Consider the following 16,814-nt stretch of genomic DNA (forward strand, 5'->3'; position numbering starts at 1 on the left):
ATAATCACATGACTCCATTACACCAATTAGACGTAAAAATACAGATACATCACCACAGACAACACAAGCTTGCAGTCCAGTGTTATGATCACTTTGGTGTTCTAACATCACAACAAGTGGCATCTTTAAAGTGATGTTAAAAAAAATAAAATTAAAAAAATACGGTATTTCAGATGGAGCGCTGCCGTCCAAAATAAAATTTCTCATTTGGCACCGATCGACCAGGGAAAACCGGAGAACGCTTTAGTTTCATGGTGGAAAATGTGTTTATCCACTAGAGGCAGTGGTGAAAAGTAACGAAGTAAAATTACTTTGTTACTGTACATTTTTGTGTATCTGCAACTTACTTGAGTACAGTACATATGAAGTAGTACTTTTTACTTTTACTTCACTACATTTTACAGCATGTATCTGTACTTTTCTTTGTTTTCTCCCATTGTGAATTGGTAGTTTTGTTTTCATGCCTCTAGCACAATCAATTAGACCCATGCAACTATACTGTTATTGAGCACTAGAGGGAGCAACACGACTGTAAGCAAGATTAGGCAGGTGAATAAGACGTTGACCAATAAAAAACAGCAATGAGAGCATATAAAATATATCTATATGTCACATTTTTGCATCGGGAGACTATACTTTTACCTTTTACCTAACCCTAAAGTAAATTTTAAAGCAAGTACTTTTGTACTTTTACTTGAGTAATTTTTTTCTTAAATACTTGTACTTTTACTTTTGTAATTTTTTTGCCCCTGTATCTGTACTTTACTGCAGTGAAAAAAAAAAAAAAAGTGAGAACTTCATCCCCTACTGACGAGAGGAAAGTCATGCCCTTGGGACAGGTGAATTTCATTTCTATTTTTTCAGTCGGAGTTCAATGATTCTGGTCTATTTTGGGCCTAATATTGTCATCTAATAGATTTTATAATAATAATAATAATAATTCATATAGATGACCTTATGGTGAGAAAAAATGTGCAATTTAAAATAAAAAAATTTAATAAATAAGATATTTTAAGGAATTACTCAGTACTTGAGTAGTTTTTTTCTCGAATACTTTTTTATTTGTACTTGAGTGAATGACTACTTTTGGATGACTACTTTTGCTTGTACTTGAGTAATTATTTTTGAAGTAACACTACTCTTACTTGGGTCCAATTTTTGGCTAGGTAGGCTGGCCACACTGCCCTCCCACTCATCATAAATTGAAAGAAAGCAGGACTGTGAGATAAAGTTGAAACTGAGGGATTTTTTTCCAGCCTGCTAGTGACTCAATTCATAGATCCACAGCCCCAGAAAGTGTTAGGGAATAGTTTAGCCAGGGTCCTCAATAAAGATTCAAATTAAAAACACTTTCAGATCCACCGTGTAGTGACCCACCACAACACTCTTTGACTAATGCATGAGTTTGATCAAATCATTTGTTTTGATAAAAATAGTATCCACGGTATTAATTGCAAAATAATACTGCATCATACATACTGAGAGATGTTCCCAATATTTTGGACACCCAAAATATAAAAACATACAGGATACCTCTTACAGTGCGAAACACAAATCACCATCACAAACTTTAAAGAGGCATAAAATGATAGTTACTATATAAGATAATATTTTTTGTAACACTTTATAATAACTATCCGTTATAACTAGTTAATAGATCAGTAATTAACTGTTAATAAATTATATATTGTTGATTTGTTTGGTTGTAGCTTGAATTTGGTTCACTAACTATAGAGGGTCCAATATGTTAATGTCAAAAATGCCAATTGCGTAATTTGGATTCATTTTGTTTTCATGTCCTGCACAAATACATGTGGTGGCTCAATCTGTGCGTTTATGTGCATTTCACACAATGTTCAACATTTCATCTGTGGTGTTTCATTGGTAAAACACATCACACAGAAAGGTCTATTGGTGGAACAAACATGAGGTACAAAATTTTGACATTTTAAAAATCACATCAAATTTCTGTACCTTCAACTTGTTCAATCTATTTACTGTTCAGTTTACCAGATGGTTAGCAAACAATTAAAAAGTGATCTGGAAAGTATAAGTTAATATGTTAGTTAAGTATTAGTTATAAGCTTGTATATGTTATTGGAACGTTGGTCTAAAGTTGCAAGTATTCCTCATTTACTAACAGTTAAGAAATGAGGAGTAGGTCTAACTTTAGAATAACAACCCAATGACATGAATAAACTATCAACTGATACTTAATAGGTCATTAGTTAATAAGTTACCTATAGCTTGTTAATGACATAATACAAATTTATAAGGTGTAGGTATCAATGATTAATATAACTGTCAAGTCACAAGCCATTTATTCTAAAAGGAATCATTATAAATGTTGAACAAACTGTTCATAAATACATCATACTAATTTATAAGGTATAGATATAAATAACTAACATACAGCTTACAAGTCATTTATAACTCATTAACCACTTTCAGTTTTTTTCAGTTTCTTAATGTTTATTTACGATATAATAACTATCTATAAGGCATCATTATAAATGCTTAATAAACTGTTAACAGTGAACAATTCAACAATAAATCATTTATTAACCTTTTAGTAATAATGTATTAACTAGTTCTAACATATATATATTATATTTATATATGTATGTATATATACATACATATACATACATATACATACATACAGTGCCTTGCAAAAGTATTCGGCCCCCTTGAATCTTGCAACCTTTCGCCACATTTCAGGCTTCAAACATAAAGATACGAAATTTAATTTTTTTGTCAAGAATCAACAACAAGTGGGACACAATCGTGAAGTGGAACAACATTTATTGGATAATTTAAACCTTTTTAACAAATAAAAAACTGAAAAGTGGGGCTTGCAATATTATTCGGCCCCTTTACTTTCAGTGCAGCAAACTCACTCCAGAAGTTCAGTGAGGATCTCTGAATGATCCAATGTTGTCCTAAATGACCGATGATGATAAATAGAATCCACCCGTGTGTAATCAAGTCTCCGTATAAATGCACCTGCTCTGTGATAGTCTCAGGGTTCTGTTTAAAGTGCAGAGAGCATTATGAAAACCAAGGAACACACCAGGCAGGTCCGAGATACTGTTGTGGAGAAGTTTAAAGCCGGATTTGGATACAAAAAGATTTCCCAAGCTTTAAACATCTCAAGGAGCACTGTGCAAGCCATCATATTCAAATGGAAGGAGCATCAGACCACTGCAAATCTACCAAGACCCGGCCGTCCTTCCAAACTTTCTTCTCAAACAAGGAGAAAACTGATCAGAGATGCAGCCAAGAGGCCCATGATCACTCCGGATGAACTGCAAAGATCTACAGCTGAGGTGGGAGAGTCTGTCCATAGGACAACAATCAGTCGTACACTGCACAAATCTGGCCTTTATGGAAGAGTGGCAAGAAGAAAGCCATTTCTCAAAGATATCCATAAAAAGTCTCGTTTAAAGTTTGCCATAAGCCACCTGGGAGACACACCAAACATGTGGAAGAAGGTGCTCTGGTCAGATGAAACCAAAATTGAACTTTTTGGCCACAATGCAAAACGATATGTATGGCGTAAAAGCAACACAGCTCATCACCCTGAACACACCATCCCCACTGTCAAACATGGTGGTGGCAGCATCATGGTTTGGGCCTGCTTTTCTTCAGCAGGGACAGGGAAGATGGTTAAAATTGACAAGAAGATGGATGCAGCCAAATACAGGAACATTCTGGAAGGTATCTGCACAAAACCTGCGACTGGGACGGAGATTTATCTTCCAACTGGACAATGATCCAAAACATAAAGCCAAATCTACAATGGAATGGTTCAAAAATAAACGTATCCAGGTGTTAGAATGGCCAAGTCAAAGTCCAGACCTGAATCCAATCGAGAATCTGTGGAAAGAGCTGAAGACTGCTGTTCACAAACACTCTCCATCCAACCTCACTGAGCTTGAGCTGTTTTGCGAGGAAGAATGGGCAAGAATGTCAGTCTCTCGATGTGCAAAACTGATAGAAACATACCCCAAGCGACTTGCAGCTGTAATTGGAGCAAAAGGTGGCGCTACAAAGTATTAACGCAAGGGGGCCGAATAATATTGCACGCCCCACTTTTCAGTTTTTTATTTGTTAAAAAAGTTTAAATTATCCAATAAATTTTGTTCCACTTCACGATTGTGTCCCACTTGTTGGTTCTTGACAAAAAATTAAAATTTTATATCTTTATGTTTGAAACCTGAAATGTGGCGAAAGGTTGCAAGGTTCAAGGGGGCCGAATACTTTTGCAAGGCACTGTACATATATATATATATATATACATATATATATATATATATATATATATATACATATATATATATATATATACATATACATATATATATATATATATATATATATATATATATATATATATATACATATATATATATATATATATATATATATATATATATATATATATATATATATATAGACACACACATACAATAGGGCTGTCAAAATTATCGCGTTAACGGGCGTTAATTAAGTTTTTTAATTAATGACGTTAAAATATTTGACGCAATTAATGCATGCAATGAATGACCCACTGGCATATTGCCTCAGACAGATTACAATGAGGCCGTTTATGGACATTAAGAGTGAAGAGAATGCCACCGGCCGCTTGGGGGCAGCGCCGTTCCATACTCATGTTATTTCTTCTAAACGTGGGAGAATTAGTAGTTGTGAGACGTTTATGCTTTATTCACAATGCAATGCAAATTGCTATTTGTGCGCCACACATATTTCGGTAAGTTTTCTTTCTTTTAGTGGCAATTATGTGTCTCTTGTTGTATTTTGGGTAAGATATGTACAGATACAGTGGGGAGAACAAGTATTTGATACACTGCCAATGGGTTTTCCCATTGGCAGTGTATCAAATATTTGTTCTCCCCACTCTACAGGGTGACCCAAAAAAAAGTTTACACTCAGTTGACTGCTTGTTTAAAAGCAAATATATATATATATATATACATATAATAAGAGGTCATAATACATGGCTGGTTGGTCCATGTTGCTAGTTTAATTTTGTCACTTAAACCTGCAAGAAACTGAAAATAAACCCCACCATCCTTAAATTAACTTTCGCTTCGCAATAATATAAATATTGAGGAACTGTCTGCTAACACTAAACCCGTGATTGATAAAGACTGAACTTTGCAAATATTTGACCAAAGCTTCACAAATCAATCTTGAATAAGCCACAGGCAAGAGTCCATGGATGTCAGCCAGTCAGTAATAAAAACAGAAAACATTGTGATTATGGCTTTGTAATAACACAAATACATTTTGTGGAATATACTGATCCAAAGTGTTTGGGGTTGGGAGGGAAAGAAAGTCTTGAAAACCCCTGCTGGAAATAACCCTGACTACTTGGCGGCTCCTCTGACTGCCATTTCAGCTGCAGTCTTAATTTTCTCCAACATGTGTATAGGAAATTTACTGCTTCATTTCATCTTGTCATAAAGGAGCACTGGGCACCTGGCTTTTCTCATCCTCTGTCCACTTCTCACTCCCTCACTTTGCTCTCATGACTAATTTTGAGTGAGGCCGAGGCTCTCATCAAACAAAGTGTAAGTGTTTTACAAACGACAAGGCAAATCAACATCAGATGTTGGTCCTTTACAGTAATGCAGCGCTCAGACAGGCCACATTTTTTTCTCATTTCGCGATGAGTTCCCATACAAAGCCATGCCTTGTGATGGTCGACACGACCAGTTTGACCAGATGGGCTGTGCCCCGTGATGTCAAAGGTAAAATGGCTGCATTGATCTTTCTGCAAAAGATTTTATGGACAACGAGGAAGCAGCCAATCAAATGTTTTCTCATTCACGTGATTTCAGGAGCGCGCTCATCCTCCCGGATGACCAAGCTTCTCACCCTATCTCCACGGTCTCGGATTTGGAGGTACTGATCTTCATCAAAATCAGTGAGAGTTGGAGGTCACCGCTTGATGAAGCCAACAGCTCCATATCATCTGCAAAAAGCAGAGATGCAATGCTGAGGCCACCAAACCGGACACCCTCAACGCTTCGGCTGCGCCTAGCAATTCTGTCCATAAAACTTATGAACAGAATCAGTGACAAAGGACAACCTTGGCAGAGTCTAAGCCTCACTGGGAACGAATCCGACTTTTGTCTCACCACAGATTTTGAACAGTCATAACTTGGCCGATATACAACATATGTGCGCCAAAATTCCCGTTCTTGATGAGAGTCGTACCCTGAAAGATTTTGTAGTGGTTATTTTGCATCAATCCTTCATCGCCAACTAGTGGCAACAGAAAGTCACTCATTTTACTAATACATATCCAGTTCCTTTGAGGTTGGAAATGTCTCTGTCTGTTGCCATGACGACCCTTTGTTCGACATTAAACTGAAGTAGATTTCTTCAGGGACTTAGTCAGCTAATAGAGCCACAAAATTTGGCACACTTGGTCGAATTGGCCCAATTAGAAGATTCATTTTGATTTTCAATAGGGGTAAGGATGCACAACTCAGTAGTGCCCCTTTTTTGTAGGACCGCTTCAATAGGGTTTTTTTCACCTAGTTGAGTCGCGAAATGATATCTGTCAGCCATGCACACAACACAAAAGAGGTTCCACGATTTGACGATCTACCACCACCCTGAACTGCGAACCATCCGAGTTGCATGTTGTCCGAATTGTGCCAAACTGCGAGGGCCCGTTCAGTCCTGCTTGCACGCCAGGTAATTTAATTGTTTTGCTATGTGTAAATGCTATTTGTAATTGTACCAGCAGTATTTATTAAGGATTTAGTATAGGTTTTTGGGCTGCAGAACAAATAAAATAAATTTTTATGGGAAAATCCCGTTCGACACACGACCGTTTCGATTTACAAACCAATTCCTGGAACGAAATTAAATTCGTATGTAGAGGTATCACTGTGATAATATTACAAGAATTAAGTCATACATTGTAATATTACAAGATTCAAATTGAATATTGCGAGAGAAAAATCTTAATTTATGACTTGAAAGTAGGGCTGTCAAACGATTAAAATTTTTAATCGAGTTAATTACAGCTTAAAAATTAATTAATCGTTATTAATCGCAATTCAAACCATCTCTAAAATATGCCATATTTTTCTGTAAATTATTGTTGGAATGGAAAGATAAGACACAAGACGGATATATACATTCAACATATGGTACGTAAGTACTGTATTAGTTTATTATAACAATAAATCAACAAGATGGCATTAACATTATTAACATTCTCTTAAAGCGATCCATGGATAGAAAGACTTGTAGTTCTTAAAAGATAATGTTAGAACAAGTTATAGAAATTTTATATTAAAACACCCTCTTAATGTTTTCGTTTTATTAAAATTTGGAAAAAAAATTTAATCAAAAAATAAACTAATAGCTCGCCATTGTTAATGTCAATAATTACCTCTTACTCATGGTGCTGAAAGCTGTAAAATCAGTTGGACCCAAGCGCTAGCAGAGGGCGCCAAACACCAAAAAACAAGTAACAAGCGGACATTACACTCTGCTATCATTTTAATCTGAGTGGGGCATGTGCGTTAATTGCGTCAAATATTTTAACGTGATGAATTTTTTTTTTAAATTACCGCCCGTTAACGCAATAATTTTGACAGCCCTACTTTAAAGTTGTTTTGTTGCTTTTTTTTATTTTTTTATTTTACATGAACGGAAAGTTATTTGGTTTCGCGGGTTTCGCCTTTTGGCGACATTGTGTGGACACAAAACCACTTTTGGCATAATATCAGGAGATCAAGTAATATAACATAATTTTATGACTTTTTTCTCCTAATATTACTTCATATTTACATTATGTGAACCTTTTCAGTTCAACTTTTGGCAACGTCGACCAGTGTGAACACAAAACTGCTTTCGCCAACGGGCATAGCGAGAGCGATAAAACGCGGCCGATCTAAACGCAGCCCGACAGTTATCTCTACAGTACCACAAGGAACAAGAGCATAGGTTTGCATAGGGTCAGTAGGGACAAAATACTTCAATTTCAGAATGAAAATAATGAGTTCAGTTATATAGGGAATTTAGATTGCCTTTCCATATGTTGTAAGGATAGAATTGACCCTACCATTATTAAGTGAATTATTTTGAATTATATTCGGACTTACATTTTTCCCATTTTCACTTGCTGAATGTGGCGGGCCATTTTTTTTTGTCAAACGCACATTTGATTGGCTGATGACTTGACCCACACTCGCCACACACACACGCCCAGACAGAAATACATGTCGACAACATGCCGCCTCCTCCGCCCCCTTCAAATAGAAGGGATATTGGAAGTTTTTTTCGGCCAGCAGCAGCCATTGTAAGTAATGTAAAATTACGTCAATATTGTGGAGGTGGGAAACACCACTGATTTTGCTGCTGTAAGTCCAACCTGCATCAGACTTAGCATAACATTGAAATATGTGAACATGCTAACCTGAAAAACCCGAGTAGGAAGCTGCCTAGAGAGAAGTGTCCTTCTGTTTGTGTTTTCTCCTTTCACTGTTAATTAAACTGTGAGAAATGTAGTAAACACTGCTGGAGACTATAGAGCCAGAGGTGGTGCTGCTGCGTACATTTAAATGGTGCTGCATAGCGTCGTATGATGCTCACACAACACAACACAACATACACACGGAATAATTATAATTAACTATGTACATTTGGATGCTGCCAGCTACCAACACTAGAGTTGCAATCGACTGGTTGATCGCAAGCAACGTAATGAGCACTCCTGATTTAGCCTCTTGATTAATAAGGTTCATATTCATGAGAAATGTAGCCCTGACCCCCGTTCCCCCAATCTGTTTGGTCTAATTAATGTCCCGTCCCCAGCAAAAAAACGTACAGTACATGCAGATTATGCTGTTATATCGTTCCTACCAATGTTGAGACCAAACCTACGCCATTGACAGGGAACAACAGAATGTTGCACCAATGACGCATATGTGAAAAAAAAAAAAAAACTTATTATATACTTAAATTTAGAAAGGTTTACCTTCACAATGCTTCCCATCCCCTTTGTAGCCAGACTTGCAGATACATTTATAGGATTTCAGTGTGTTCTGGCAAATGGCATCGATGCTGCAATTGTCAAGGGCCTCTGCGCACTCGTCCACATCTAAAAAGAAAAAAGAGAAGTCGTTCAATTAATTCTGCCCAAAAAAGGAAAATGATCATCAACTTCAATTGTTTTTGACGACTAAAATGAAGAGTAAAGCAAAGAATGTAACTATAAATGGATCAGATCCCATTTGATGGTGATTTTGTGCAGAAATGTGAGAAATTCCAAAAGGTTCAGATGCTTTTTCATACCACTGTAGATGGCGCTATGCTGAGAAAAAAAAATACCATTTTAAAAAATCTGTGTAACCAGCAGTGGTGGAATGTACCTTGCTACTGTTCTAAAGTACTTTTTTTTAAGTGTAATGCTCATCATTACTTGTACCTCAGCAATAGGAAACATCCATCCATCCATCCATCCATCCATCCATCCATCCATCCATCCAACCAACCAACCACCCATTTTCAACACTGCTTAACATTGTCATAGCGTGCTGGAGCTGACTTCTGGCCAAAGGCGAACTACACCCTAAATGGTCACCAGTAGGTCGTAGGGCACACACACAGACAGACAACCATTCAACCGCAACTGAGTGGGAATCAATCTCACACTGCCTGCGCAAAAAGTCAGGCGACTGTACCGCTACACTACCAGCGACCTCACTTGGAAATAATGAGGATCAATTAATCAAAATCAGAGAGTGTCACAAGAGACCAACATTTTTTTATATAAATCTGTAACTATAGCACACAACAAATAGCAAACCCAACATAAAAAAATGTGAAAATCATCCGGTTGTTTAATGCCAACAGAGGCTTCTAGTCCAAAGCTAATGTAGCGCAAATGCTATCTGTAGGATGCGGTACTATAAATTCATGAGTTTACACAGCATTCTCAGTTCAATGAGCCGGCAATTAACATGTACGTGTGTGGGCATTTAGCATGCATGGTAAAAATCCATTAACATTAGGTGTTTAATGTTTTTTTTTTTTTTTTTAAAGACTGGAACGAAGACCGCAATCACATGAGCAAATAAAATTACACCCACTTAAATACAAATTTTATGACAACAGTTAGGCTTTAATGAAATGTCAAACCAAATGGAAACCTGTGTTGCTAACATGAGCATTAATTGAATTGTTCAGTTTTTAGAGTTTCAGTAATTGCCGCAATCCATCGAAAGATAAGCATGGAAATGGATTTGAGCAGATGCATAGTCAAGTCCGCCTTCATGGAACCCCTAATCCAGCCAAATCCTAGCTAACTAGCCCAGGTGTTCAGGATTACCCGTCTGTGCACAGGGGAAGGGCAGTTTAATAAGGTTTACATAGCTTCCAATATCCACTCTTATCACAAGCCCTCTGCAGGAGCCGACTGATCCCACTGGGAAATGACCTGCAACCTAAACCCTCATGCTGTGCACATTGCCTATTTCAGGGGGACAAAAGGTCTGCTGGGAAGATGAGCACAGTTACAATGAAAAATGCTCACGCAATCTTAATCATAAACTCAGATCCGTAATGATTTGCTTGCAACTGTAATAGGAACGACATCAGCAAGGTTTATCCCGTGAAATTTTATTGGACCCGGGTTTTACTTCGGCAAGAACATCAAGCTCCAAGGTCAGATGATATAGTGATACCAATGTCCTTAGGCAGCCCGCTACATTTTACTTTGTTGGCCGAAAAATGTATTCCATTACAGATTTATCACCAGATTGTTTAGGTGATTTGATGATTGACTGCTAAATCAGAAAGATAACCATGCACACGTTAACCCCTAAAGTGGTGATGCGGGTAATTTCAGATCTGGAGTATAGTTTGGCTTCAAATTTCTTGAAAAATAAGCCATCACATCTCTGATTTCTGCAAAATATTCATCAACAAATGGAAATAAAATATCAACAGAGGTGGGTAGGAATGCATTACATTTACTCTGTTACATTTAAATGAGTCATGTTTTGAAAAAAATGTACTTCTAAGAGTGGTTTTATCATGCCATACTGTTTAGTTTTACTTGAGTAGATTTTTGAAGAAGAAACACTCCTCTTACTCCATGAATCTGAGCTCCACTAGAGTCACTACATTTTCCTCTTAATTTTACATAGTCCTATCAGATTTCACTTTATTTTTTCCCGAGGTGCCCACAGTGGCTCTACCAGTTTCACCAATGAGACATAGCAACAAAAATCAAATGACTCCATGATACCAATCAGACATAACAATACAGTCACATGACCACACACAAGGTTGCAGTCAGACATCCTTTGATCACGCCTGCCTGTTCAATCACGTGGCGTCATTAAAGCGCTATTGAAAAAAAAAAAACTATTTCACATAGCGCGCTACCATCAACAAAGCGCAGATTTCAACCACTCTCCCAGTTTATGTTTGGCTGCGGAAAACCGGAGATATGATCATTTTGATTACATGGTATGAAATGTTTTGTCTCTACTTGAGGGCCCTCATGCTTTTTGGACGTTTCATTTCTTTAAATTTTTATAGTCAGAATTCAATAATATTTTGTATTTCTTTGGCTCTATTATGACCATGTAAAATGTTATAGTACAGTATTCATAATAACCGTTCATATAGATGATATTGTGCTGAAAAAAATTAACATTGTTTTTTTTTTTTTAAATCTGAAACTGTAAGCAGTTATTCTCAATGTTGGTCCATAGACATCATAATTTACTTGACGAGTCACTTCAGGTATTCTCGGCACACCGCCCGCCCGTAGGGGGCTATATGAGTCAGCTGCATTTATTAGAGGTAGGTGGGAATGACTATCACATATGCTGTGTTTGGAATTACCTTCAAAAAGTACGAAATCTGGAACGCATACTGACAAAAGGGATTGTCTCAGGAGTGATTTGTTTGAGGAATGAAGGTAATTATTGTTTTTTTTCTTCGTTCAATGCATGCATTTTGAAACGTCGTGAAAAACAATCAATTGGAGCCATACGTCATTCTTCGACAAATTTATGTAAAATAACTGCCCGGTTTTTGCTTTTAACCAAGAATCAAGACTGTTTTACGTCCATATCTATAAGGAATTTAGTGATTTTAAGCATTTATTCACAAGAAATTTGAACAGATAACGCCATTGTGTTAGCACCCTTATCATAACAAAGCTAACAGACTAGCTTAATTCTTCGACAGATTTAAGTCAAAGTGAACTCAAACTGCCCGTTTGTTTTGCGTTTAACCAAGAATCGAGACTGTTTCACGCCCATATTTATATAGAATCCAGGGATTTAAGCATTTGTTCACAAGACGTTCAACGTAAAAACCTCATTGCTATGGACTTGTGATAAGGCAGCGCCAGAGTGAACTTAAAGACGAGCCGTTTTTACGTGAAGTAAATGCTTCCTGGTTTTGCTTTTAACCATGAATCGAGAATGTTTTACGTTTTTAAAGCATGTAGATTTTGAATGGCAATTAAAAAAAAAAAAAAAATGCTTCAACAACTTCAAATGTACAATGATGACCTGAGACTTAAAGGATTAATTCTGTCTAGTGCTACCAAACAAACGAACGTAGAACTTCTTTTTATGACTATACACATTCAGCAAGAACAGTGCATTATTTTCAAATAATTAAACCAAGACGCCACGAACAGATGTAAAAAGTCGGTTTAAGAGGGTGCTCGCTAGGCTAAAGCTACGAGTTACATTTACAGTGTAAGGATCACACAGTAAACACCTTAAAAGGCTAAAGCAACATTGCATATTCGGTCAACAAGATAAAAATGATGACAATATTTACAAAATAGGCAAGTCTGAAGCTTCCTGTAGCAGGGTCCTTCTGGGGTCCTACAGTCAGTCAGTGGCAGCCACAGTTGCCCACACAGATGCCTGATCAAAATCCTTTTTTTAATGGCTTTTTGTTGTTGTTGTTGTTAATTGGCCGATGTTGGAATAAAGGACAAACATCGTCCCGATATATCTGCCAGCCGATATATCAATCGACCTCCACACTCTATCCGCCTCTGACAATAGGATATAAACTATCAAAGGCTTAATTAGATCATTTTACAGATCATTGGTAACATTTTAATAAATAATTTTATTGATATTTACAATACATGGCATTATCAGAGTAAAAGGGTTGCAAATCTGTCATTTAGCTTTTTCCCCAGGAGTAGAAGCTTGCTGTTTAGCTTCCTAAAACTCTACATCAAGAGCAAAAACGTATGTCATTTGGTGAAAAAAATAATCATCTCATTCTGATCATATGCATAAGTTGCATGAAGTTGAGTGAGACATTCAAAGTTTCAAAAAAAAAAAAAAAAAAAAGGTATTGCTGGACTTTTGGAAAACTAATGATATCTGGCGCGTCATGTGATTCACTGCTTTCTTCTTCTATCGTGATAGAAAGGTTACGTTAATAGGGTTACGTGCATGTTGTGGGATAAACCTTCCACAAATAACAATTAATATTTAAAATATCATGTTTATTAGGACAAATGTATCCACAGTTACAAGAGACAGCAAAGAAATGGCATTTTAGTGGGTACTCCAGACTCCCATATGTTCCTGTCCTCAATATTTTATTGTCTAAAAAGAATTTCAGATTACTGAGCCAAATGGAATTTAGTATGCAGTCATGGTGGTCATGGCTCCACTCCTACCAGGTTTCTCTTAGGTTATTTAGCAATGCGGCAGCTCCCCCACTTGCATTATTGATTTATATTGGGAGAACAATAAGACGTCTCGTGTGTAGCCTTGGTCTTAAGTCATCAGTCTCCCAAGGAAAAAAACAGAAACCACAAGAGGAAGTGTTGTTTTTAATGTGGAATGTATTCATTACAGTAATTGTCATGTTTGTTGGCGCCAGAGAATACTTTTAATGCTTCTGGTTTTGCACTGTGAAGAAAGGTCAATTGGTTCAACTAGTTCCTAGGCAGCTCTGTAACAGTAATCAAGATTAAAGTACATCCTTGGCCTTTTTGTTGAACATCATGTGTCTATCTTCTAACACTATCTAATTCCCCCCAGGGATGGGAAGCGGGTGGGGGAGAAGTAATTAGGCATAAAACATTTTGGCTGCCCATTTCTTTTTTCACATTCTTTCTTGCCTGTGTTCACTACAACCGAAACAAACAAGAATCTTACTTTTAACCAGTGTTGTTAATCTTACTTTAAAAAAGTAATTGATAAAAGTTACAAATTACTTCTCCCAAAAAGCAATTGCATTAGTAACTCAGTTACCTGAATGTAAGAGTAATTACCGTATTGGCCCTTAATATATAACGGCCCTGATTATAAAACGACCCCCTCTTTTTCAAGACTTTTTGAACACCAAATTAATTTTTATACAGAAAATAATTACAGTACATCCGAAACAAATGATTATAACAATATATTTGAGAGAAAAAGCATGTTATTTTGCCTCATTCAAATCTTAATATCTGAACATTTAAATATGTAAACTAAGGTTCAATCACATTTGTAAATGAATGGCTTCTGGTTTTTGAAATGTAAGTAACTAATCTATTGTGATAAAAAAAAACAAAATTGCAATAACTGCATTAACCATCAAAGTGAAGCCTAACTGTAACTGTAGTTTTGAAACAAATCTGAATAAGGAAGAACATTGCAATAAAATAATTCAAACTGGTTAAAGTTGAGAGTAGCTGAGATCTGTCATGACAGAACATCGCTTCAATGATATCTGGCGCCATCTAGCGTCGTGAATAGGGAGAGTAGCTGAGATCTGTCATGACAGAACATCGCTTCAATGATATCTGCCGCCATCTAGCGTCGTGAATGGGTATAATGTCTAGACCGCGAATATAAAACGACCCCCTCTTTTTCAGTCTTATTCAAATGCAAAAAACACTGTCTTATATTCGGGCCAATATGGTAGTTACTTGGCAAAGTAACTGGTGATAATTTTCTCTTTTTTTTCTCTTTATCCCCCCCCCTGCAGGACCTCTGTCACGGCTGACGGAGTGTACCAAGTCTCCCAACAACTTGAGCAAACATAGAACAAACAAATGGCACCCCTTCGGGTCCATTTTGCAGCAAATTAATTAAATTAATTTCGAGTGATGACCTGACTCGCGGACCCCCATTTACTCAAAATGGACCTGAAGGGGTGCCATTTGTTTGTGCTACGCTTGCCCGAGTTGCTGAGACACTCTGTTTTTAAGAGACTTGGTACGCTCTTTCAGCCGCGGGAGTTGGATACAGAAAAGCTGTGAGTGACATCATCACTCAAAATTAATGTCTCAATATCTAAAAAATTATAGCAGCACCAAAAAAATTTGCAGCACAAACGTAGCATAAATGAAGGGAACCATTTTGGGTCCATTTTACAATAAATGGGGTCTACGTGATGTCATTACTTGAAATTAACGTCTCAATATCCCAAAAACCATAGCAGCACAAATGTAGCATAAACAATTGACAACATTTGTAGCCTTTTTTAATCAAAATGGGGGGGCTCTTGACGTCAGATTGACCTATAAAAGAATTGCAAATATCTTAAAAACGATAGCAGCACAAACAAAACCTTTTACAGCACAAACAAGGACAAACCTAGCACAAACAATTCAAGTCATTTTTATCTAAATTCTGATGCGGGGATAGATTCTGATGTCTCATGGGGGGCCAACTTCTCGGAGGTGTATTAATGTTACTTTTGGATAAATTGAATTGTTTTCTTTCTTCTCTGCTTTGTCTTTCCAACTTTGCTGGTATGCAATCCAATCTGAGGTTAATACTCAGACATTTAAAGGACTGAAAACAGATGAAAGTTTATTCTCCAATGTTGTGACAGTCCTCTAACTTACATGTTCTGGCATATTTGGTGCTTCATGTAAACATAACATTTGCTTATCCTACATTTTACTACTTTGGTTATTACGGTTGAATATGTAACTAGAATATGTGCAAGTCATCCAAAAAAAAAAAAAAAATCTCCCCTCTAATCAATGACAAATGGGAATTTTTCATTACAGGGGTATGATTTTAAAATTATGTCACCAAAGGAAATGACAACCACCATCCAAAACACTTAACATTTTTCTGCAATGACATGAATATTACCCAAATGAACAGGGCGGGAAGGCCAGCAAACATGACTATCCTGTTGCCTTTTGGTGTAAGTTGCACGAACGGAAATAAGGTCAGTAATAGCAGTCGCACGAACTTCGATCATCGTCTGACAAGTTGTTGTATGTATGCATTCATGCATGAAAGAATTCCATTGGACAACAAAAGTCGTATATGTATAAATTGCTTTGGCAAGGAAATAAACATTTCAGAGTGAATAGAGACAAACATGCCTCATGTTCAGTAATGCCGCCCCGGTAATTGACTCATGCCCAAGATTAAAAGATTGGGTTTTCCCAGTGAGTTTCTTTCATTCTTTTGTGTTGAGGAATCGGTTGTTAGGCCAGCAGAGGATGAAGCCAATGCATTGGGACAAGGATGAATAAACAAAGTCAACACACAAAAATACCAAAGAAGAAAGAGATGTAGGGGAAAACCCAATCATTTTCAGTTAAAACAGTTTCACCAGAGGACGTATAATTCCCCATGCGACTTCCATCATGCGTTTCAGCGCATTGACGACAAATTCGTTTTTGTTTGAATTAACTATCCATGACAAAAAAAACCCCATCAGATTTCAGTGAACCCAAATAATATACAGTATCCAACAAATTCAACTGACCACAACCCAAAGAAATACTTTAAACCAGGGGTCCCCAT

The 16,814-nt window shown here is 36.9% G+C and overlaps 1 protein-coding gene across 4 annotated transcripts in view; it reads right to left on the reverse strand.

Annotated features, from left to right (window-relative positions):
- Positions 1-16,814, reverse strand: part of scube3 (signal peptide, CUB domain, EGF-like 3) — a 262,184-nt gene that overhangs the window by 174,573 nt on the left and 70,797 nt on the right. For all 4 annotated transcript variants that reach the window (XM_057817169.1, XM_057817160.1, XM_057817150.1 and 1 more), the window contains exon 2: positions 9,029-9,151. In XM_057817169.1, coding sequence (XP_057673152.1) covers positions 9,029-9,151 — 123 coding nt within the window. The remainder of the gene's footprint in view (positions 1-9,028; positions 9,152-16,814) is intronic.

This window comes from Corythoichthys intestinalis, chromosome 2 (assembly GCF_030265065.1).
Source record: "Corythoichthys intestinalis isolate RoL2023-P3 chromosome 2, ASM3026506v1, whole genome shotgun sequence".
Taxonomy (NCBI): Eukaryota; Metazoa; Chordata; class Actinopteri; order Syngnathiformes; family Syngnathidae; genus Corythoichthys; species Corythoichthys intestinalis.